The 25300-nt window shown below is 45.2% G+C and overlaps 1 protein-coding gene across 1 annotated transcript in view; it reads right to left on the reverse strand.

Annotated features, from left to right (window-relative positions):
* LOC138669685 (catechol O-methyltransferase-like) overlaps positions 1–25300 on the reverse strand; it is a 66217-nt gene that overhangs the window by 22054 nt on the left and 18863 nt on the right. Inside the window, exon 2 of the mRNA XM_069756366.1 lies at positions 12270–12549. Coding sequence (XP_069612467.1) covers positions 12270–12549 — 280 coding nt within the window. The remainder of the gene's footprint in view (positions 1–12269; positions 12550–25300) is intronic.

Consider the following 25300-nt stretch of genomic DNA (forward strand, 5'->3'; position numbering starts at 1 on the left):
CAGGGATGTTCCTGGGAACTGGTCACTGGAGGTGTATGGAGAGGACGTCACTGCTTCCTTTACTTCAGTGAGGTCAGCACACTGTGACTCAATAGCCAGCTGATTAGGTGGAGAAGATATCAACACTGTACATTGACCTTGCAGTTTAGGAACAAGAAACTTCTGGAGACTTGATAGTTCCAAACGCAGAACCACGCTGGGTCTTCGGGCTGGAACGGGCAGCAGAGTATCCGGTTCAGAACGACCCACGGGCGGACTGGTCAACAAGTGGAAAACAAATTTCTCCGCATATAATGCTCCGATTTGGAGCTGTAGTTGTCCCTTCAACACTGGACTGTTCATAAGTAGGGCTCGAGCATCACCAAACACCTTCACAGGATTCTGGAGTAGTGGAACAGGAACCACATTTAGACTCCGTCTGGTTAGCAGCTTGAATATATCTGCAGGGCCGAAGCTCCCACAAGGCACCGGAACACAGACTTTAGCGGAAGGGAATTATTCTCACCAAGGGCAGTCTCTCCTACTGGCCCGAGGTTTTAGGGCTTTAGATCCCCTGGACAGAGGCTATCCAGGTGTCCCTCACAACAGCAGCGACATAGTAAGCCCTTCTTACGACTGGTCTTAGACTGGTGCTTTGCCAGTCCACTCTTGACAGTCTTTTTGGGTTCTATTTGAGTAGCTGCTTTAACGGATAGAGGAACTGGAGGATCACAGACGGTCATGGCTTGATGTGGAGGTTTCTTCACGGGTTTCGCCCGTCTGGAGCGCCTCTCGGATCTAGATGGGGAAGACTTCACAGGAGCAGCAGGACGAGGCATGTCAAAGACTTTACGGAAGGCCACCAGGAAGGCCCCAAGACTCATGACGATAGGATCCCCTGCTTCCTAGAGGGGACAAATCCATAATAAAGCATCTCCTGCTAGGTAGGACATGATGTAGCACACCTTAATCAGGTCAGAGGGAAAACAAGCTGCATTCTGCAGGATGTAGCGCAAGCACTGTTCCAGGAAGCTTTGGCATTCTTCTGGATTCCCATAGAACCTAGGCGGGTCTGCTGGGTTGTGCTCTTCCTCATAGGCCCGAAGTTGATTGTAGAGAGCGTTTGAAATTATGATTGGGCCCGAGGTCTCCTCAATTGGAACGACACAGGGCGGAACAAATTCTTCAGCTTGCTCATACGGGTAGAGAGAAAGTTCATCATGCTCTGCAAGCGGTAAGACTTGGGATACAGCGGAGGCCATGGCCTGTGAAAACTGTCATGCTCATGCCCTGACTGGTGGGCGTGAGCTTGGGGGTTTGTGGCCCCACTGTGCCACAAACCAGACTACCCTGGAAGGGGCGTGACTATGACAGCTGCCTGGGTTTTCACTGGAGCCTCTGATGGTGAGGTCAGGCTTGAGCAGCAGGCAGCTGCCAGGTGCTACTCCAGGGTGGTGTCTGGCTGTGGCTGCTGATCCCACTTGGGAGACAGGAACACCAGGATTGGTGCGGGCATTAGGCAGGACTGGCAGAAGAGCACGGCTGGAACTCAGACGAGTAGGCTGGCAGAGACACGGCAGAGAACACAGGACTGGCTAGGACAGCAGGAACACAGGACTGGAAGGCAGGGCAGGAACGGCAGGACTGGCAGGAACACAGAATTGGTTGATGTGGTATATGAAGGAACAGGTAGGGGCCTGTTCACACTGGAGATGCAGGTACAGATATGTAGTTTGGAGGAACAGGTAGGGGCCTGTTCACACTGGAGGTGCAGGTACAGATATGTAGTTTGGAGGAACAGATAGGGACCTGTTCACACTGGAGGTGCAGGAACAGATATGTAGTTTGGAGGAACAGGTAGGGACCTGTTCACACTGGAGGTGCAGGAACAGATATGAAATATGAAGGAACAGGTAGGGACCTGTTCACACAGGAGAGGAGTGCAAGACTGCAGATAGGAGTGGAAAAGCAGCAAGAGATAGCGTAGCAACAAAAGCTGAGCAGAGCCACAAAGAATGTGGAGAGAAGCTGCAGCAAGAGATACTGCAGAAGCTAAGCAGAGTGGAACCGCAAGGATTGCAGAGAGGAACTGCAGAAAGAGGTTTCTGCAGCAACGGGAGCGGAGCAGAGTAGAACGGAGCAGAACCGCAGGAGTGCGGAGCAGCGGTAAAGCTACCAAGATACAGAGCAGGCAGAGCCGCAAGAGTGCGGAGTGTAAGCAGACTGAGAACACAAGGAAAGACACAGCAGGGAAGGAAGCCACAGACAAGGAGACCAAGATAAGACTAAGTACAGACAAGGCAAAGGAACAAGACACAAGGACAAAGACACAGGGACAAAGACACAGGGACCAGGATATACTGCCTCCTGGAGGGCGGACAACAAGATAAAGGCAATAGCACAGAGAAAAGCCTCCAGCGAGGGAGAAAATCAGAGCGTGACCTGGCAAACTCAGAAGCAAGAAACAAACTGAGCTAACACATTGCACAGGCCCAGACCACAGGGTGGAGCTGCACTATATACAGGAGGCCTCTTGATAATTGGTCAGGAACTGATTAGACAGATGCACCTGATTCCTATAAGAACCAGAGAGTTCAGGCGCCAGCCCCCTATACACATAGCCATGAGGCATGCAGAGAGCAGAGACACAGAACATGGAGCTGGCATGAAACAGAAACCACATCATGACCTGGAGCAGTGGGTAAGAGTGTGAGAGATGTGAGGCCATGACGTGATGCCAGCAGAGTTGTTACACAGGGTCCTCGCCCCTCTGTATCAGTCCGTCACTGTTAGTTTGTTTACTGTAAGTGATATCTGTAACTTGTATGTAACCCCTTCTCATGTACAGCACCATGGAATCAATAGTGCTATAGAAATAAGTAATAATAATAAATAAAGGATATTATTTTTGAGGATACTGTTTTCAGTGTGGGGGAGAAAATGTCCTGTTACTGTGCAGGGCGACACGGTTGCTTTTTTTCTTCTTCTGGCATAGTGTAGAGGTTGGGGAAAAATTGGGGAATGTGCTCTAGATAAATGTTATTTTCTGCAGAGATGAGTCCTGGCTGGAAGAAGTGATGGTGGTGTGTGCTGGATGAAGATGAAAAGCGAAGATGAAGGAATTCAACTAGCAACGTCACCGGTGAGTCAGTGTGTTAACTGTACACTGACACTATCACTGTACACCATATACAAAGCTCCTGTATAAAATGTCACTGGTGATCACAGTATTACCTGTACACTGACACTATATACAGAGCTCATGTGTATAATATATACAGAGCTCCTGTATATAATGTTACCAGTGATCGCTGTATTTCCTGTACACAGACACTGTGTACGAAGTACAGATCTCCTGTGTACAATGGCACTTTTGGTGATAATAGTATTTTTTATTAATGATCAGTATTGTAGTATTTGGTCATTATGTTGTGGTAATATGTGATCTGTTCATCGTGTGTCAGTATTTACTCCTTATATGTGCTATTATTTGGCCACTACGTGGTGGTAATATGTGGTTTGGACATGGTGTGGTGGTATTTGTCCCTTGTATGTAGTATGTTTTCTTCTGGCAACTCGACCATGCAGCCCATTTTTCTTCAAGTGCCTCCTAATTGTGCATCTTGAAACAACCACACCGCTAGTTTTCAGAGAGTCCTGTATTTCAGCTGATGTTGTTTGTGGGTTTTTCTTTGCATCCCAAACAATTTTCCTGGCAGTTGTAGTCGACATTTTTGTTGGCCTCCCTGTGGTTTTGCTTTTACAGAGCCACTGATTTTCCATATTTTAATCACAGTTTGAACACTGCTTGTTAGGACTGGCGGAACGCACCAAGAAAGATGATATAGATGCGTTCGCAGTCCGGGGTCCACCGTGCAGGCAAAACCCGCTGCTAGTAAATGACAGACTATATGGCGGTACTAAAAGTATAAACATGTGGGTTAAACCTCACCCAACGTGAAGAAAGCGATCCTGTTACGTCACAGGACCGCGGTACCGCACATAGAGTACGAGCATGCAGTCAGCGAACTTAACCCCAAAAGGGATTGAAGTCCGATTAGACCCTTGCTGGCACAACACTGCAACTGGGTGTGTAAAGAAGCTTATCAGCAATATATGAGCACAAGAGTGCGTGCGATGCCGCACTGACGGACGCCACTAACCACCCAGGCTTGGGTATGGAAAGCGCAAGGCAAGCGCACGGCGCCGTACTGGCAGGCACAGCTATAGGACGCTGTGATGTGTGTAACATACAGATGGATAGTCGGGCGCTAGAGAGCTACCATCATCCGCGAGCAATCAACAACTCTAGGGAGGGATACTTAGGAGCTTTCATCCATCGACATACATCCATCTACACACACACATAATAATTGTACACTAGCGCATGGCCGTGCGGTCATGCGCAGTTTATATAGTTGCAGGACAGGAAGTGGCCACAGAAACTTTGCCCTTCCAAGACCTGCCAAGAGGACCAATGGAATGCGCTGCAGAGCCTGAGCACATGACCCTCGATCTCCAACGGGAGATCTTGCCCTGGGCATGCTCAGTGTGCGCAAATAAGGACTTAGTCCCAGAGAAGTCCGCTCGCTGCTGACCAGCACTGACTTTAATGGCAGGAGCTGAAGAAGCAGCAGTAACTCTCTGTACAGAGCGAGACCGAGCAAGACGCTGGGACCGACGTCCCTGCTGAGCAGACTCCACTGCGGCTGGATAGGAATGGGAGACCGCAGCGGAGACGGCTCGAGATTCCACCTGTGCAGAAGTGGGAACTCGAGACCTAACATTACCCCCCTTCTAGGGCCCCCCCCTCCTTGGGCCTCGCTACGCTCGAAGGCAGCAATGAGCTGCGGGGCCCGAATGTTTTCAGCAGGTTCCCATGACCTGTCCTCTGGGCCATAACCCTTCCAATCCACCAGATAGAACTTTTTGCCGCGTACCACCTTGCACCCCAAAATAGCGTTCACCTCATAATCGTCCGTAGACGAACCCGATGTCCCGGCAGATGACTCGGAAAACCGGGACATGTATACGGGTTTCAAGAGGGACACGTGAAAGGTGTCGGTGATACCCAAGCGTGGAGGAAGAGCCAGACGGTAGACCACGGGATTAACCTGTTCGAGAACCTTGAAGGGACCCAAGTAGCGAGGAGCAAACTTAGTGGACTCAACTTGCAGCCTGATGTTACGGGCGGAGAGCCACACCAAGTCGCCAGGGGCAAAGGTCGGAGCGGGGCGCCGATGAACATCGGCGGAGGACCTCATCCTCTCCTTGGAGGCCCGAATGGCATCCTGCGTGCGATCCCAAATGTCCCGTGCCTCCACAGCCCAGTCTGCCACCCTGGAATCAGCGGAAGACACAGGCATGGGCACATGAACACGCGGATGCTGGCCGTAATTTAAGAGGAATGGAGTATGACCGGTGGAGTCGGCTACGGCATTGTTAAGTGCAAACTCTGCCCACGGTAGCAAGGATGCCCAGTCATCCTGCCTGGCAGAAACAAAATGTCGCAGATATGTGACCAAGGTCTGGTTGGCCCTTTCAACCAACCCATTCTTCTCTGGATGATATGCCGAAGAGAGATTTCACTCAATACTGAGTAGACGACAAAGCTCTCTCCAGAATCGAGACGCAAACTGGGGACCCCGGTCACTAACAATTTTGTCTGGCATACCGTGTAGGCGAAAGATATGCTTGATAAACAAGACAGCCAATGCACGTGCAGATGGTAGACGTGGAAGAGGCACCAAATGCACCATTTTGGAAAAATGGTCGGTGATCACCCAGATAAAGGTGCAGTTACGAGACTTGGGCAAGCCCACCACAAAGTCCATCCCGACCATCTCCCAGGGCCTGTCCGCCACGGGCAGAGGATAAAGCAAACCAGCTGGCCGTTGCCGAGGAGTCTTGTTCCTGGTGCAAGAGACACACGCCCGAACATACTCCGCGACATCACGGGCCATATGCGGCCACCAGTATGTCCTCGCCAGTAACTCAGATGTCCTTTTAGTACCAAAATGTCCACCCACCCTGGACGAGTGCGCCCAAGAAAGAACCTCTGGTCGCAAACTAGATGGAACAAAAGTCTTGCCCGGGGGCACAGACTCCAGCGAAACCGGAGCCACAGTTCTCAAGCTCTCGGTGGGGACAATAAGCCGAGGCTCCTCCTCCTCCGCAGATGACACAACGGAGCGAGAGAGAGCGTCGGCCCGAATGTTCTTCTCCCCAGAAAGGAAATGGAGGGTGAAATGAAACCGGGAGAAGAACAAGGACCATCTGGCCTGGCGAGAATTCAACCGCTGAGCAGTCTGCAGGTACACCAAATTTTTATGGTCTGTGAAGACTTGGAAGGGAAAACGTGCTCCCTCCAAGAGAGGTCTCCACTCCGAGAAAGCCAACTTCATGGCTAGCAACTCCCTGTCCCCGATGGAATAATTCCTCTCTGCTGGTGCGAAGGTCTTGGAGAAAAAGAAGCAAGGATGCTTCCGACCTTGAGCATCCTTTTGGAAGAGGACTGCTCCAGCACCAACAGAAGAGGCATCCACCTCCATGATAAATGGCTTATCAACATCGGGGTGATGTAGAATGGGAGCGCTAGCGAAGTGTGACATTATAGAGATAAAGGCCTTGGAGACCTCCTCAGACCACAATTTGGGATTTGCCCCCTTCTTGGTGAGGGCAACCAAGGGAGCTACCAAAGTTGAGAAGTGCGGGATGAACTGGCGATAATAATTGATGAATCCCATAAAGCGCTGCACCGCTTTAAGAGAATGGGGTTCCTGCCAGTCCATCACAGCCTGTAGTTTGGCAGGATCCATAGCCAATCCCTGGGCTGAGATGATGTAGCCTAGGAAAGGTAAGGACTCCTGCTCAAACATACACTTCTCCAACTTGGCATAGAGGGAGTTTGCCCGTAGGAGGTCGAAGACTTTGCAAACATCTCTACGGTGGGAGTCAATATCTGGAGAGTAGATGAGAATATCATCCAGATAGACTACGACCGAGGTGGAAAGCATATCCCGGAAGATATCGTTCACAAAGTCTTGGAAAACGGCTGGGGCATTACAGAGCCCGAAGGGCATCACCAGATATTCATAGTGCCCATCCCTGGTGTTAAACGCCGTCTTCCATTCGTCCCCCTCACGGATGCGAATCAGGTTGTAAGCACCCCGCAGATCTAATTTAGTAAATATCCTTGCTCCCCGAAGCCTATCGAATAGCTCAGATATCAAAGGCAAAGGGTACTTATTCTTAACGGTGATGGCGTTAAGACCCCTGTAGTCTATGCATGGACGCAATTCCCCATTCTTCTTCTGCACGAAGAAGAATCCTGCCCCAGCAGGTGACACTGATTTCCTGATGAACCCTCTTACCAGATTTTCCTGGATGTACTGTGACATTGCCTCCGTCTCCGGGAGAGATAGCGGATAGACTCTACCCCGGGGAGGCTCAGCACCAGGCAAGAGGTCAATAGGACAATCATAGGGGCGATGGGGCGGAAGGGTCTCCGCCGCCTTTTTGGAGAACACGTCTGCATAAGACCAATACTGCTTGGGGAGAGAGGATAGATCTGCGGGTACCTCTGTTGTAGCAACCTGAACGCACTCCCTCTGACACCTATCCCCACAAGATTCACCCCATCCCAGAATTCTGCCTGAGGACCACTCGATATGAGGAGAGTGGTACCGTAGCCAAGGTATTCCCAACAGGACCTCATCAATTCCTTCTGGAATGACGAGCAGAGAAATAATCTCCTGATGAGATGGCGACATGGACAGAGTAAAAGGGATGGTCTGGTGTGTTATCTGTGAGGGCAGTGTCGACCCATTCACCACTCGTACCGTTACAGGTTGAGCTAGCATAACCAGGGGTATTGCGTGACGTTGGGCGAAGGCAGAAGACAAAAAATTGCCCTCCGCCCCAGAATCCACGCAGAGCTCTACCGAGTGGGAGAATGAGCCTATAGTAATTGTCCCCTTAAAGGACAATTTAGAGGCAAACGTCGCCGTGTCTAGTGTACCTCCACCTACGACCACTAGACGCTGACGTTTCCTCGACCGCTGAGGACATCTGGTGGCTAGATGTCCTGACTGCTGGCAAACATGACAGACCCTGAGTGCACAAGCGGTCCGGGACTTAGATCCCGCTTGTGACACTTCTCTGGCCTCATGTGACTCAGGAACCAGGACCGGAGATTCCAGAGGTTTGGCGAAAGTAGGAGCCAGCCGAAACCTCTGCCTACACTGGGCTCGCTCTAACATCCGCTCGTTAAAACGGAGATCAATTCGAGTGGAGACTGTTATTAACTCCTCCAGTGTGGCAGGAACCTCCCTAGTGGCCAGAGCGTCCTTTACGTGGTCGGCCAAGCCCCTCCAAAATATGGGGATAAGAGCTTTATCCGACCATTCCAGCTCAGATACTAAAGTGCGGAATTGGACGGCAAAATGACTGACCAAGGACTCACCCTGAGTTAATGCCAGCAGTTGGAGCGCAGTATCATGGGTGACTTGAGGTCCTAAAAAGACCTGTTTCAGAGTGCTCAAAAACAGCGGAGCACTCTGCACCATATGATCGCCACGCTCCCACAGCGGCGTAGCCCATTTCAACGCCCTGTCCGACAATAGAGATACAATAAATCCCACCTTAGCCCGCTCTGTGGGGAAGCGTGCAGCCAGGAGCTCAAGATGAATAGAGCACTGACTCACAAATCCCCTACAAAATTTGCTATCACCAGAAAATTTTTCTGGCAGCGGGAGGCGAGAAAATGTCGGAACAGGGGTGGCAATGGACAAGGTTGCTGCAGCCACGCTGGCAGCCTGTACAGCAACTTCGGTAACATCCACAGCTGAGATTGCGCTCTCGAGAGCCGCCAACCTACCCTCCAGCTGCTGGATATACCGGAAGGATTGCTGTTTGTCTGTCATCACTAGCCAGACCCTGGCGCTAGTGTAATGTTAGGACTGGCGGAACGCACCAAGAAAGATGATATAGATGCGTTCGCAGTCCGGGGTCCACCGTGCAGGCGAAACCCGCTGCTAGTAAATGACAGACTATATGGCGGTACTAAAAGTATAAACACGTGGGTTAAACCTCACCCAACGTGAAGAAAGCGATCCTGTTACGTCACAGGACCGCGGTACCGAACATAGAGCGTGAGCAAGCAGTCAGCGAACTTAACCCCAAAAGGGATTGAAGTCCGATTAGACCCTTGCTGGCACAACACCGCAACTGGGTGTGTAAAGAAGCTTATCAGCAATATATGAGCACAAGAGTGCGTGCGATGCCGCACTGACGGACGCCACTAACCACCCAGGCTTGGGTATGGAAAGAGCAAGGCAAGCGCACGGCGCCGTACTGGCAGGCACAGCTATAGGACGCTGTGATGTGTGTAACATACAGATGGATAGTCGGGCGCTAGAGAGCTACCATCATCCGCGAGCAATCAACAACTCTAGGGAGGGATACTTAGGAGCTTTCATCCATCGACATACATCCATCTACACACACACATAATAATTGTACACTAGCGCATGGCCGTGCGGTCATGCGCAGTTTATATAGTTGCAGGACAGGAAGTGGCCACAGAAACTTTGCCCTTCCAAGACCTGCCAAGAGGACCAATGGAATGCGCTGCAGAGCCTGAGCACATGACCCTCGATCTCCAACGGGAGATCTTGCCCTGGGCATGCTCAGTGTGCGCAAATAAGGACTTAGTCCCAGAGAAGTCCGCTCGCTGCTGACCAGCACTGACTTTAATGGCAGGAGCTGAAGAAGCAGCAGTAACTCTCTGTACAGAGCGAGACCGAGCAAGATGCTGGGACCGACGTCCCTGCTGAGCAGACTCCACTGCGGCTGGATAGGAATGGGAGACCGCAGCGGAGACGGCCCGAGATTCCCCCTGTGCAGAAGTGGGAACTCGAGACCTAACACTGCTGACTGGCATTATCAATTCCTTGGATATCTTTTTGTATCCCTTTCCTGTTTTATACAGTTCAACTACCTTTTCCCGTAGATCCGTTGACAATTCTTTTGCTTTCTCCATGGCTCACAATCCATAAACATCAGTGGCAGGATGAAAGATGCAAGAGTCTGACTGGATCAGCTTTTATGCACACACACTGATTACAAGCAAACAGGTCACTGGTGAGGATGTTACCTTTAGTAGCCATTCAAACTCATTTGTGTCAACTTCTGTGCATGTTATCAGGCCAAAATCACCAGGGTATGTCAACTTTTGATCAGGGTCATTATGATGTTTTGGGTTGTCTCTATGATTTAAAAAGAGAAAGCACAGTAGTTTTTGACAATGGCTTCACCCAGCCACTAACCATGAGTGGAGAAAAAGTTTTGGTGTTATTATTCATATTCTCTGAAAAAAAAGGCCAAGAAAGACAAAATTCTCCTGGGGTATGTAAACTTTTGGGCACAACTGTATGTGGATATATTATGCCATACCCAACCTCTCTGTCTTTATAAGTGATTATAAGGGGCAGAGGAACGTTGTACGGATTCTATACTTAAAGAGAATCTGGCAGTACAATCAACCCTCCTAAGCCATCTATATGGGCATGCAGGTCATAAGAAGCTGGATAAAATCATTCATTGATATCTGTGATCTGATGTCTTATTCTAGAGTAATCCACTTTTTAGTAATGTAAATGAACCTATTAACCTAGGTAGTGCATTCCAAAGAATCGGCGCAGCACGTGTAAAGTCTTGGAGACGGGAGTGGGAGGTTCTGATTATTGAGGATGCTAACCTGAGGTCATTAGCGGAGCGGAGGGCACGGGTAGGGTGGTAGACTGATACCAGGGAGGAGATGTAGGGTGGTGCTGAGCCATGGAGTGCTTTGTGGATGAGGGTAGTAGTTTTGTACTGGATTCTGGAGTGGATGGGTAGCCAGTGTAATGACTGGCACAGGGTAGAGGCATCGGTGTAACGGTTGGTGAGGAATATGATCCTGGCTGCAGCATTCAGGACAGATTGGAGCGGGGAGAGTTTTGCAAGACAGTGGACCTACACCAGCAGATGACATAGCTCCCCAAACCATCACTGATTGTGGAAACTTCACACTAGACCTCAAGCAGCTTGGATTGTCTGTCTTTCCACTCTTCCTCCAGACTCTGGGACCTTGATTTCCAAGGTCTAGTGTGAGGTTTCCACAAACCACAACATTAACAGAAATAAACACTTGAAATAGATAACTCTGTTTGTAATGACTCCAGCTAATATATGAGTTTTACTTTTTTGTATTGAAGAACTGAAATAAATTAACTTTTTGATGATATTCTAATTTTGTGAGATGCACCTGTATATTTATGTTCCAGCTGAATGTTGCATCAACAGCCATATAATAAACAATCACAAACCTCCAAAATAGCTTCAAGATAATCTATTCTAGAACTGACGTGAAAAAAATATAATATTTTGTAATAAAGAAAATTTTATGACCATTATTCATTGTGAAATGCACTTAGAATTGGTGACATCAAACAAGAAAAACGATTATTTTACCTCTTCATGTGAGCCTCAATATGCATTTTATTATATACTGTATTATATTATTGTGGTGCAACTTCTCAGAAAGGCCACCACTGAATTGCCCAACCTTTATTTAGACCAGATTTTCTGTGAAAAATTTTCATCATAGCCTATATCTAATGGTCATCTTCATTAAAAGGACCAACTCATTATTTCAAAGCAATTTTAGACAGTTATATCACAGAAGTTTCAATTTGTAAATTACACAGTAAAATTCCTTACATCTTACAATGTTTCCAAACCAGTTCCTGCATGCTTTTCCTGATGCTGCAAAGTCAAACTAGATTTTTTTTTTTTTTTAATGATGTACAATTTATACACATTGTAAATGAAGATTTATCTGGGCGTTTACAAAACCTGGAAAGTTGGGCAGTCTGGTTTCCAACCACACCCCTTCAGGCTTGACTGACACCCAACCAGCCACTAGCTGGAGGCGATGTACATCCACCAGATGAGTGGTAATCAACCCCGCAGCCGCACGAGTGGTACCAAACTGTCTGACATGTGGTAAAACAAGGTTCTCTATAGAAGGTATACAATTATTTCACAAACTCTACAAAAATAAACTGTAAACAACTATGTCGGTAACATGTAGAGTATCATTTAGGCATTTTGCTATTGTGTGTTGCATTTTCTATATTTGTCTGAGAGTTGAGCTTACATGTTTCCTGGTGTTTTGATATGTGATGGAACTTATGTTTGGACTGTACATATATACGTATGCATTTAATTTCTTTACATAATCTTACCCTTTTGGTCTCCCACATTCATAGCCCATTCCTTTTGTTTACAGTATTTATCAATATTATCTACGACACTCTGGGGGTCTCCACGCGTTGCATTATCCAGCACATATTGTAAAACTCTCTGTTCCTTGGTTTGCTTCATGAAAAAAGATTTGACTCCTTGTGTTGCTTCATGCAAAACGATTCTAGCAAAAGCTCTTCGTGGACCATGTAGAACTACGTACAAAGTTAAAAAAAGCAGTATACTTGCAGCAAATAGGAACAGTAGGTTGAAGTCTATCATCTGCATGAGAAAAAAAAAAAGACAGTACATTACAAAGCGAGCTATTTACGTGTTTTAAAGGGGAAGGCTCATCATAACAATGTCTCTTTCTCTATACCATATGCGCTAGCTTAAAATTATAACTAGACAATTATTCAAATACAATGCATATACATTTTTATTGATTTAAATAAAGATAATTTATTTTCTGATCCTTTAGAGCAGTGTTCCCCATCGCTGGTCCTCAGGAGCCACCGACAGGCCATGTTTTCTGGATTTCCTTAGTATTGCACAGGTGATAATTGCATCACCTGCACAGATTAAAAAAAATCAATCATCTGTGCAATACTAAGGAAATCCTGAAAACATGACCTGTTTGTGGGTCCTGAGGACTGAAGTTAGGGAAGACTGCTTTAGAGTGTGTCCCACCTCTTGATGTCTGTTGCTCATATTGGAAGAAGAACAGTTGTCTTGGGCTTTATAATGATCTTTGGTCCCATGACCATCATGCCTCCAAAGGTCCTTCTTCCCTTGGAAACTGCGATGATTATGCAAAACTGGCATTATCGTGCGGCTTCTGTTTTTTTTTAAGACAGGTGGTCAAGTGACTAACCATCCCACTAATTCTGAAGCTGTGTTGGGTCTTGCATGGGGCCTCTTTGAAGATGGGGGCCCACAGCAACTAAACAACCCCCCCCCCACCTCAATGCCCACACAGGCCCTGCCTGGGCCCATCAGATCCTCTAGTGTGAATGTTGCATGTGACTAGGGCAGCCTAGATCACTGCCAAGGGTTATAGTGATGTTTTCAAATTGTGGAGTCTATCGTTCTACATTGAGGAAAATTATTCACAAATGTTTACCATTCACGACAGTTAATTCTTCTTAGGTGTGGATATATCTGGAAATGTATTCCTAGGTGAGACCATGTAGTGCTAGGAGAGATGGCAAAGAACCAAAGAGGTACAGCTCAGACATTAAAGGCCTCAGTTAGCATGTTAGATATCCAAGTTCATGTCAGTACAGTTAGAAAAAGACTGAACAAGTGTGGGTTATTTGGAAGTTTTGTCAAGAGAAAGAAGCTTCTTTCAAAAAACAAACAAACGTGCTAGCATTGATAACAGTGAGATGTGTAGAAATCAAAAGACTACAGGAACAATGTCCTTTGGGCAGATGAGAGTAAGCTAGTGATGTTAGACCATAATGCATAGCTCCATGTTTGTTGAAAACCAAACACAGCATATCCGCACAAACACCTCATTCTAACTGTCAATATGGTGGAGGGTTGATGATTTTGTTTTGTTTTACAGCCACAGAATCTGAGCACCTTCTATCTAGTCAACCACAAACTGCTCTGCATACCAAAGTATTCCAACATGAGATCATCTATCCAAAAGCTAAAGCCCAACTGAAATACTGTGGAGGCACCTTAAGAAAGTTGAGCATAAACAAATGCCCACAAACTGCAATTAACTTAAGCAACATTTCAAATACAAGTGGGCGAAAATTCCTCCAGAACCATGCGAGACTGATTGTCATACAAAATACTATTTCTTCAAGTAATTGCTGCAAAAGGTGATTTTACAAGCTACTGATTCATGGGATGTACTCGAGTGTGTGAAAAATTCTGCAGTTTTGGCTTTTTAACGAGCTTTACAAACAGTATCAGACAGAAGCAATGCATTTTTCTTAACAAGCAGTCCAAAAATTATCCTTACATTGGGACCAGTAACAGGTTTGCTGTATGGGAAATGAAAATATAAAAAAGCAAAAGAAATGAACTTTATTACTGCTGTCATATATTGTTCTTTCAGTCACAGGGGTGGCACTAGCATGGTGTCAGTTGCCGCTCTGTGCATAGAGAGCGGCAGTTGTAATCACACCCATGGCATTGACTGACAGTTGACCCTAATGCTGAGCCAGCTGCCAGTCAGTGCTCGGGGTGCAGTTTTGACTGAAAGAGCAAGGCTGCCAGGAGAAATAGAGTTTATATGCTTCTGGCAGTGGGGCTCTCAGTGCAGCGGCCGCACAGTATCAGAACACTAGTAACCTGCAGATTAACCCCATATCTAAATGTTAATAGCATTATTTTACATGACCGGTTCCCTTAAAGTCTGTCATAGACCATCAGCACAGAAAAGCTACCTCAGACAAACTTGACTAGGCACTCCGTCTAGAAGGTCCAAGGTACACCTCGTCCTTCACACTTTAACCTCTATAAAGGAATCTAGACTTACAAGAGGGCCCCATTGGTTGCGTCCATGGAGTATCTGATGGCTGGATAAGCAAGACAGAAGCAGTGATTGGTCAAACAAATCTGTCAGTATCAGGAGGGACAGAACAAGGAATAGAATCAGAAAACAAGACCAAAGTCAGAGGAGTAGCCTGGATCAGAAACAATTAAATCAGTCCATAAGAAGAATCAGTTGAGTCAGGGTCAAAATCAGGAGGGATTTCAGAGAAAGACGTAGCCAAGTTACAGGTGGGGTGAGGATTAAGATAAACACAATAAGGTAACAGCACCAAAGTATAGGGATAAATCCAATTATGTTGGAAGATTTAGTATAGGGTGGTACAATCCCTATAATCCCATTGTCCTAAGTGAAGAGCTGAATACACCTGCTGAGTTGTTTTACAACACACTCAACAATTCTGTGACACCACTGAGTCCAGCAACCCCAGTATATCTGATCAGACCGCATCTGTGACATTCAGTAATACAGGCCTTGAGGTTTCCTCCATTACCAGCGGTACTTGCAGGGTGAATACAGCAGCACTTAGGCAACAGAGACACCTTAAGGAACAGATTGCTGGAGCATAGCAAGATTGGGAAGGGAAAGAAAATGAGTACCATACATATAACTCATTCCCTTTTGCCATACTTAAAGAGGTTGTCCACTACTTGGACAACTACTTCTTGATCTAAATGTTTGGCCCCGATAAAACAAAAAAAGCTTATACTCCCCTCCCGTGCTGGTGCCGATCCTGCGGTGTCAGCACTTGCGGCCCCAGGGCTCTCGTGCGGTTCTTGTGACATGTGACCCTGGGGCCCAATCAGCGCTGGCATCACTGTCGCCTTGGGACAAATCAAACATGAAGAGGAAGTCCGGGCTGCAGCTGATCTGTCTTCCTCTTCAAGTTCAATTTGACAGGAGGCGCCAATAGTGACACAAGTGCTGATTGGGCGCCAGAATCACGTGTCACAACAACAACACAGAAGCCCTGGGGAGAGCGAGTGCCAACACCATGGGAACAGCGCAGGCATGGTACGTGAGCATAAGCTTTATTATTTTATCGGGGCCAAGAGTGGGGTATGACAAGGAGTTGTCCAAGTAGTGGACAACTTCTTTAACATCTATTCACTTTCCAAAATATAAGTACAATAATAGTGCTGTATCAATATAACTGTGCAAGTATATGAAGCTTTATAGGGCTATCTTCCTCATGGCATGTAACTATCCAGCTTAGGCTGTGTTCACATATCCAGTTGTCATCTTTCTGTGACAGATCCAGTGTTAAACAAAACCCGATTCACTTAAAGGGAACCTGTCACCTGAATTTGGCGGGACCGGTTTTCGGTCATATGGGCGGAGTTTTCGGTGTTTGATTCACCCTTTCCTTACCCGCTGGCTGCATGCTGGCCGCAATATTGGATTGAAGTTCATTCTCTGTCCTCCGTAGTACACGCCTGCGTAAGCCAATCTTTCCGATCCCGCCAAATTCAGGTGACAGGTTCCCTTTAAAAATGGAAGCTGGTTTGTGTTTTGTAACAGATTTTGTTCCATGTGTAACAGATCCAATTTAACTGCGCACATCTAGTGTTCTGGGCATGAGCAGTGCTAAAAAAACATCAATTAATTGGATGAACATCCATTATGATCTGTTTTTCATATACTTCAAGGTAAGAAAAATGTTTGGCTCTTAATTTCTTTCTTGGTCTGGAGAAAAAAGTTGTGAAGACTATTATGAGCTACGATAATAAGTACTGAGTAGTAGAAGAATTTCATCTTATAATGTGATGACACAACATGATATTTGAGTCAGAAGTAACAAGCAAGGGGTCTGTGGGTAACCTCTCTTCCAAGGCATTGCACAGCTAAAATGAGGGGGACCATAATGTAACTGCAAAACACAATACTCAAGTTTTGCAGTAGGTCTAAGGTCAGTAGGTCTAAGAGTCTCACAATTTAAAGGAAAAAAAATGATTTGGTCAACTACGTAGTATGTCTTTGCAAACTTTTTGCAAAATGTCTTTAACCCCTTTACTCCCAAGGGTGGTTTGCATGTTAATGACCGGGCCAATTTTTACAATTCTGACCACTGTCCCTTTATGAGGTTATAACTCTGGAATGCTTCAACGGATCCAGATGATTCTGGCAATGTTTTCTCGTGACATATTGTACTTCATGATAGTGGTAAAATTTCTTTGATATTACCTCCGTTTATTTGTGAAAAAAACAGAAATGTTCCAACTTTGAGTTTTTATGCCCTTACATCACAGAGATATGTCACACAAAATACTTAACATTTCCCACATGTCTACTTTACATCAGCACAATTTTGGAACCAACATTTTTGTTAGGGAGTTATAAGGGTTAAAAGTTGACAAGCAATTTCTCATTTTTACAACACCATTTTTTCTTAGGGACCACATCACATTTGAAGTCACTTTGAGGGGTCTATATGATAGAATATAACCAAGTGTGACACGATTCTAAAAACTGCACCCCTCAAGGTGCTCAAAACCATATTCAAAAAGTTTATTAACCCTTCAGGTGTTTCACAGGAATTTTTGGAATGTTTAAAAAAAAATGAACATTTAACTTTTTTTCACAAAAAATTTATTTCAGCTCCAATTTGTTTTATTTTACCAAGGGTAACAGGAGAAATTGGACCCCAAAAGTTGTTGTACAATTTGTCCTGAGCACGCCGATACCCCATATGTGGGGGTAAACCACTGTTTGGGCACATGGCAGAGCTCGGAAGGGAAGGAGCGCTGTTTGACTTTTCAATCCAAAATTGACAGGAATTGAGATGGGACGCCATGTCGCGTTTGGAGAGCCCCTGATGTGGCTAAACATTGAAACTCCCCACAAGTGGCACCATTTTGGAAACTAGGCCCCCTAAGGAACTCATGTAGATGTATGGTGAGCACTATGACCCACCAAGTGCTTCACAGAAGTTTATAATGTAGAGCTGTAAAAATAAAAAAAAATCATATTCTTTTCACAAAAATGATCTTTTCGCCCCCAATTTTTTATTTTCCCAAGGGTAACAGAAGAAATTGGACCACAAAAGTTTTGTGCTATTTGTCCTGAGTACGCTGATACCCCATGTGTGGGGGTAAACCACTGTTTGGGTGCATGGCAGAGCTCGGAAGGGAAGGAGCGCCGTTTGACTTTTCAATGTAAAATTGGTTGGAATTGAGATAGGATGCCATGTCGCGTTTGGATAGCCCCTGATGTGCCTAAACATTGAAACCCCCCACAAGTGGCACCATTTTGGAAAGTATTGAAACCTACAAGAGAAAAAAGTAAAAGAAAAGCCTGATGTAACTAAGTAAAAAAGCAAAAGTGCATTTAAATAACACAGAGTTTTTAGTAATACTGTTTTTTGATCAAAAAATAGCACAAAAGCCATCCCACCTCGTCACGGTAACTCTGATTGGGACAGTCCTACACTGTCTAATATTAAAACCTTACATTGTGTCAATGTTGACCTCAGTGTGAATAAGGACAGACAAAAGGACTGGGCCCAACCAGTGAAACACTAGACTGGGGAAGCCTTATATAGTCTCTAGCTCAGAAACAGGGAGGCCGCACCCCGGCTTGCACAGAATGCAACAATATAGAGAAAAAAACAACACAAAATTGAGCTTAAATTGAGTTGGTACACATGCAGAGGTTAAACACATGTTCACATTGGTCCCGATCAGAGTTACCGTGACGAGGTGGGATGGCTTTTGTGGTATTTTTTTATCAAAAAACAGTATTACTAAAAACTCTGTGTTATTTAAATGCACTTTTGGTTTTTTACTTAGTTACATCAGGGTTTTCTTTAACTTTTTTCTCTTGTAGGTTTCAATGTTTTGTGGCCAATGTGAACATCCGTTTAAGGCTACGTTCACATTAGCGTCATGCGACGCTGCGTCGCCGACGCAACGCACGACGCATCGGAAACGCACGCAAAAACGCAACTTTTGTGACGCATGCGTCGTAAAACGCAGCGTTTTTGGTGCGTTTTTGGTGCGTTTTTACAAAAACGCAGCGTTTTACGACGCATGCGTTGTCAAACACTGATTAGATCTTTACACACAATTTAGTGTCTAGACACTAGATAACACCACCAATGAATAGAAGAGGGTGGGTCTAGTGTCTAGACAATCGATAATGCCACCAATGGGTAGATGGGGGTGGGTATTAATGTAATAGTGGTATATATACCCCGGCATACATTATTTCCAACCATACAGCATCAAGATGGATCGTTCCATGGAGAGTATCTACCTCACTTTTCAGCTGGAATTAGCCCTTGCTATAGCTTATGCTTTTGCCTGTCAAGAACAGAGGAAAAGAGACAAACAACGGAGAAGGAGTCGTCGGCGTTTTTGGCTACACCCTATAGTGGAAGTCCGAGAGAGTCGTGGAGTGTACCATTGTCTTTTTGGCGAATTAAATGAGAACCAGGACAAATATTTTGAGTACACCAGGATGTCAAAAGACAGCTTCCGATATCTGCTGCGTCTGGTGGAAGGAGCCATTTCCAGGCAGGACACGCAGCTCCGTAAATCGATTTCCCCTGAGGAACGTCTGCTGGTGACTCTACGGTACGTAATGGAATGTGAAGGATTTATATGTTCTTGCCACTTTTTAAATTAACGTGTTTTTGTTTTTTGGGGTGGGGGATTGTAATTAAAAATGAAAAATTCTTTCATAACAATTAAATTAATTATATTTATTTATTTATTTTTCTTCTTGTCAGTTTCCTGGCTACCGGAGAGACATTGAGATCACTGCATTTCCAGTTTCGGATTGGAGTCTCAACACTGTCGGGTATTATTGCAGACACATGCCGCGCATTGTGGGACAACCTCAGGGAGGAATTTTTACCCATCCCTACAAGAGAATTATGGCATGCCAACGCCCAAAAATTTGAAAAAGTTTGTGATTTCCCTAACTGTATCGGAGCCGTGGATGGCAAGCACATTAGGATTACCAAGCCTTCAAGAAGTGGATCTCTTTTTTATAATTATAAAAAATACTTTTCCACCGTGCTGATGGCAATTGCAGGTGCGGACTGCAGGTTTCTCGCTGTGGACATTGGAGCGTTTGGTCGTGCAAATGATTCACGGACATTTAAGGAGTCTGACATGGGCCGAAGATTATACGAGAACAATTTTAATTTCCCCCATCCACGACCTCTTCCTAACACCGAAGGCCCGGCCCTGCCATTTGTTGTGGTTGGGGATGAGGCTTTTCAAATGTGTGGCAACCTACTTAAACCGTACTCTAGTCGGGGGTTGGACCGCACAAAAAGTATTTTTAATTATAGACTGTCCAGGGCCCGAAGAACTGTGGAGTGCGCCTTTGATCATTCTGGTGTCCAAATGGCGTATCTTAGGATCCGCAATAAATTTGAAAATTGAGACAGTGGATGAGGTGGTGAAGGCGTGTGTGGTTCTACACAATTTTATTATTGATAAAGAGAGAGTTAACGTGGAACTCGATGAACCCATACAAAATCCATTGCCTGATTATCAAGCTCATCCTCTGCGGACAACTTTGGAGATTGCTCATATGAGGGACCAATTTGCTGCATATTTTGTTTCCGATGTTGGCCGTGTTTCTTGGCAAGATCAAATGGTGTAATTCAACGTGTTGTTATGATGTTATGTAAACACTGTGGAGCCCATGTAATGTAACCATCATATGTTTGGTTATTAATGTCACCCGATTGTCTAATGCGTTGTGTTTGTTAATAAAGTTTATTGTGCCTTTCCGCCTTTCCGTTTTCACAAAACAAATCTCCCATCCGTTTTTCCATAGTAATTGTAAAAAATCCTATTTTATTGAAAGTAATGATTGTCCCACAAAATTTATGTGAGCACCAGTACCCAAATGGACTGTGACAAAACAATAAAATTTGCAGCCGTGAGTACCATAGTTTTGACGTATAAAACTTCATCGGCTCCCACCTTGTTAACCATAATTAATACTGAAGACTATTTTCATATGGAACCTGGCTTGACAAGGAGGGAAACTATCATGTTTGCAAAACTCTACAGAGTTAACACTATTGTACTCAGGATGGTAGAATTTGTCCAGAGTCAAATAGTGGCGACACTGTGAACATTGCTTCCACCTCACCTGACCAATATTTTAAAGGGAACCAGTCACCTGTATTTTGTGGGACTGGAACACCCCAAAACTCTGCCCATATGAGCCAAAAACAGTCCCACCAAATTCAGGTGACAGGTTCCCTTTAAGGTACATTAATAAAACTATTCTACAACGATAACTACCAGTGATACCACCGGACCGTGATCGTTGTTTATTGGTCGTGTGGTTGATGGAGAGCTGTCACACAGCCAGCTCTCCAGCAACCCAAAAAGAGCAAGTCCCGTGTAATCTGGGAAATGTTATGAAGCGCATGGCCGCACTCACGATGTTTACCATTGTAAATGTAGTTATTAAAAATACAAAACAACATTTTATTACGGTGTGTGACACGTCCATCGCCGTCAGCTTTCCGTACTGTGCCAGCCCTAAACCACAGTACAGCGTTTATTATTAACGGTGTGCTCTGATTTACGGGCGGGAATCACAGTGTAAGTAATTGCGGAAAGATGACGGCGAGGGACGTGGTTGACACCTTTTTTTATTTGTGGGGTATTTTTTAATTTTTATTTGAGTGTTTAAAACACTGCGCTAGTAACCCAATATTACCTATTTTAAAATAAAGACATCGCTTGATCGGTGTCTAACTCGCCGATCCAACAATGACAGCGTGGGTAACAAAAAAAAATCATAATCATTCGTTGACACCCAAAATCTCACAGCAGGGGCTCTATCGTTTTACGATTACAGAAAAGATAACGTTGGTTACACAAATAAACCAACTTTATCTATACTGAAATCGTTGTGTGATCATCTCTGGACAGCGGATAAGTAGAAGTGTTCTGGGATGTGTAGAAGTGTTCTGGTGATGGATTTCTTGCCTCAAGATGCTGCAGTAGAAGTGACAAACAATCCAAACATTTTCTTTATATAGGGGGGATGTTTATCTACTGTTTGCACTGTCTAGACACTGTCTAGACACCTTTTTGTTCAATTTTATGTAACGACGCATGCGTCGTACAACGCACGCACGACGCACACACGCGACGCAAGTGCGTTGTCAATGTGTTTCAATGGAGATTTTAACGCAATGTCGACGCACGAGCGACGCAAGTGCGACGCATGCGTTTTTTAGACGCTCGAAAAATGCAACATTGTCGCGTCTCCGACGCCACCCAGGTGCGGTGAAACGACGCATGCGTCGTGCGTTTTACCGAAAACGCACGACAACGCAACGCATGCGTCCCCAATGTAAAAGATAGGGGCGCATGACGCATGCGTTGCCGTGCGTCGGCGACGCAGCGTCGCATGACGCTAATGTGAACGTAGCCTAACCTCTGTATGTGTACCAACTCAATTTAAGCTCAATTTTGGAAAGTAGACCCCTAAGATCTTATCTAGATGTGTTGTGAGAACTTTGAACCTCCAAGTGTTTCACTAGTTAATAACGCAGAGCCGTGAAAATAAAAATTCTTTTTTTTTCCACAAAAATTATTTTTTAGCCCCCAGTTTTGTATTTTCCCAAGGGTAGCAGGAGAAATTGGACCCCAAAAGTTGTTGTCCAATTTGTCCTGAGTACACTGATACCCCATATATGGGGGGGAACCACTATTTGGTCGCATGACAGAGCTCGGAAGGGAAGGAGCTCCGTTTGGAATGCAGACTTAGATGGATTGGTCTGCAGGCGTCACGTTGCATTTGCAGAGCCCCTGATGTCACTAAACAGTAGAAACCCCCAACTGACCCCATATTGGAAACTAGACCCCCAAGGAACTTTTCTAGATGTGTTGTGAGAACTTTGAACCCCCAAGTGTTTATTACAGTTTATAACGCAGAGCCGTGAAAATAAAAAATCAATTTTTTCCACACAAATTATTTTTTTAGCCCCCGGTTTTGTATTTTCCCAAGAGTAACAGAAGAAATTGGACCCCAAAAGTTGCTGTCCAATTTGTCCTGAGTACGCTGATACCCCATATGTTGGGATAAACCCCTTGTTTGGGTGCACGGGAGAGCTCGGAAGGGAAGGAGCACTGTTTCACTTTTTCAACGCAGAATTGACTGGAATTGAGATCGGACGCCATAGCCTCAACCCTAACTGTAGCCCCAACCCTATCTGTAGCCCTAACCCTAACTTTAGCCCCAACCCTAACCCCAACTTTAGCCCTAACCCTAACTTTAGCCCCAACCCTAACCCTAACTTACTGAAGCGCTAACCCTAATGGGAAAATGGAAATAAATATATATTTTTTTAATTTTATTATCTTTCCCTAACCAAGGGGGTGATGAAGGGGGGTTTGATTTACTTTTATAGTGTTTTTTTTTATTGGCAGCTGTCACACACTAAAACAGGGGTGTCAAACTGCATTCCTCGAGGGCTGCAAACAGGTCATGTTTTCAGGATTTCCTTGTACTGCACAGGTGATAATTTAATCGCCAACTCATTATTTGTGTAGGTGATTAAATTATCACCTGTGCAGTACAAGGAAATCCTGAAAACATGACCTGTTTGCAGCCCTCGAGGAATGCAGTTTGACACCCCTGCACTAAAAGATGCTTTTTACTGGAAAAAATAGTTTTTGCGTCTCCACATTTTGAGTGCTATAATTTTTCCATATTTTGGTCCACAGAGTCACGTGAGGTCTTATTTTTTGTGGGACGAGTTGACGTTTCTATTAGTACCATTTTCGGGCACGTGACATTTTTTGATTGCTTTTTATTCCGATTTTTGTGAGGCAGAATGACCAAAAACCAGCTATTCATGAATTTCTTTTTGGGGGGGCGCTTATACCATTCTACGTTTGGTAAAATTGATAAAGCAGTTTTATTCTTCAGGTCAGAACGATTACAACAATACCTTATTTATATATAATTTTTTTATGTTTTGGCACTTTTATACGATAAAAACTATTTTACTTAAAAAATAATTATTTTTGCATCGCTTTATTCTGAGGACTATAACTTTTTTATTTTTTCGCTGATGACGCTGTATGGCAGCTTGCTTTTGGCGGGATAGGATGGCGTTTTCAGTGGTACCATGGTTATTTATATCCGTCTTTTTGACCTTGTGCTATTCCACTTTTTGTTTGGCGGTATGATAATAAAGCATCTTTTTTTTGTCTGAAGAGACAATTTGCATTTTTCCCAGAGGAGCATTGCGGCTTTAAGTCTCCTCACCTCGACATGCTTTACATGTCACTCTCCGCAAGGAGAAACAATACTTCTTGGATCCCGGTCAGAAGCCTCTCAATCAGCCAAACCAGATCTCCACTTTGCACTGACGAGGGGCAGTACCCCGAAACACATTGTCTGCAAATTGAGATTCTGGTTTGGCTATTATCCTAAAGGTACCGTCACATTAAGCGACGCTGCAGCGATATAGACAACGATGCCGATCGCTGCAGCGTCGCTGTTTAGTCGTTGTGTGGTCGCTGGAGAGCTGTCACACAGACAGCTCTCCAGCGACCAACGATGCCGAAGTCCCCGGGTAACCAGGGTAAACATCGGGTTACTAAGCGCAGGGCTGCGCTTAGTAACCCGATGTTTACCCTGGTTACCATTTTAAATGTAAAAAAAAAAACACTGCATACTTACATTCCGGTGTCTGTCGCGTCCCCCATCGTCAGCTTCCCTGCACTGTGTGAGCGCCGGCCATAAAGCAGAGCGGTGACATCCCCGCTGTGCTCTGCTTTACAGCCGGCCGGCGCTGACAGTCAGTGCAGGGAAGCTGACGCCGGGGGACGCGACAAACACCAGAATGTAAGTATGTAGTGTTTTTTTTTTACATTTACAATGGTAACCAGGGTAAACATCGGGTTACTAAGCGCGGCCCTGCGCGTAGTAACCCGATGTTTACCCTGGTACAAGTGAACACATCGCTGGATCGGCATCACACACGCCGATTCAGCGATGTCAGCGGGTGATCCAGCGACGAAATAAAGTTCTGGCCTTCTAGCTCTGACCAGCGATGTCACAGCAGGATCCTGATCGCTGCTGCGTGTCAAACACAATGATATCGCTATCCAGGACGCTGCAACCTCACAGATCGCTGTTGTTATCGTTCTAAAGTTGCTCAGTGTGAAGGTACCTTTAGTCATGTGACAAGGCTCGTTAAAGGGTCGACATTGACTGTTAGGATTGCTACTTCAAATACGTGGCACTATTCCAGTCCTCTTCCTCTCTGAAGAGACAATTTGTGTATTGAAAATAAAAACATTTGTATGTAGCCAGGACACAGAGCTTAGGCCCCATTAATGTTATGTTCCACATATCATATTACATCAAAAGAAAGATCTAATTGTGAAACAATGGAGATGTTTCTTCTTTTCCTGGTGACATCATGTGTTCCCTATTTTAATTAAAAAAATAAAGGATTATAGAATGCAAAAATCTGTCGTGAGTTGTGACGGATGCCTCATTCAGACGTAAATGTTATAGCTC

The sequence above is a fragment of the Ranitomeya imitator genome, chromosome 1, assembly GCF_032444005.1.
Source record: "Ranitomeya imitator isolate aRanImi1 chromosome 1, aRanImi1.pri, whole genome shotgun sequence".
Classification (NCBI taxonomy): domain Eukaryota; kingdom Metazoa; phylum Chordata; class Amphibia; order Anura; family Dendrobatidae; genus Ranitomeya; species Ranitomeya imitator.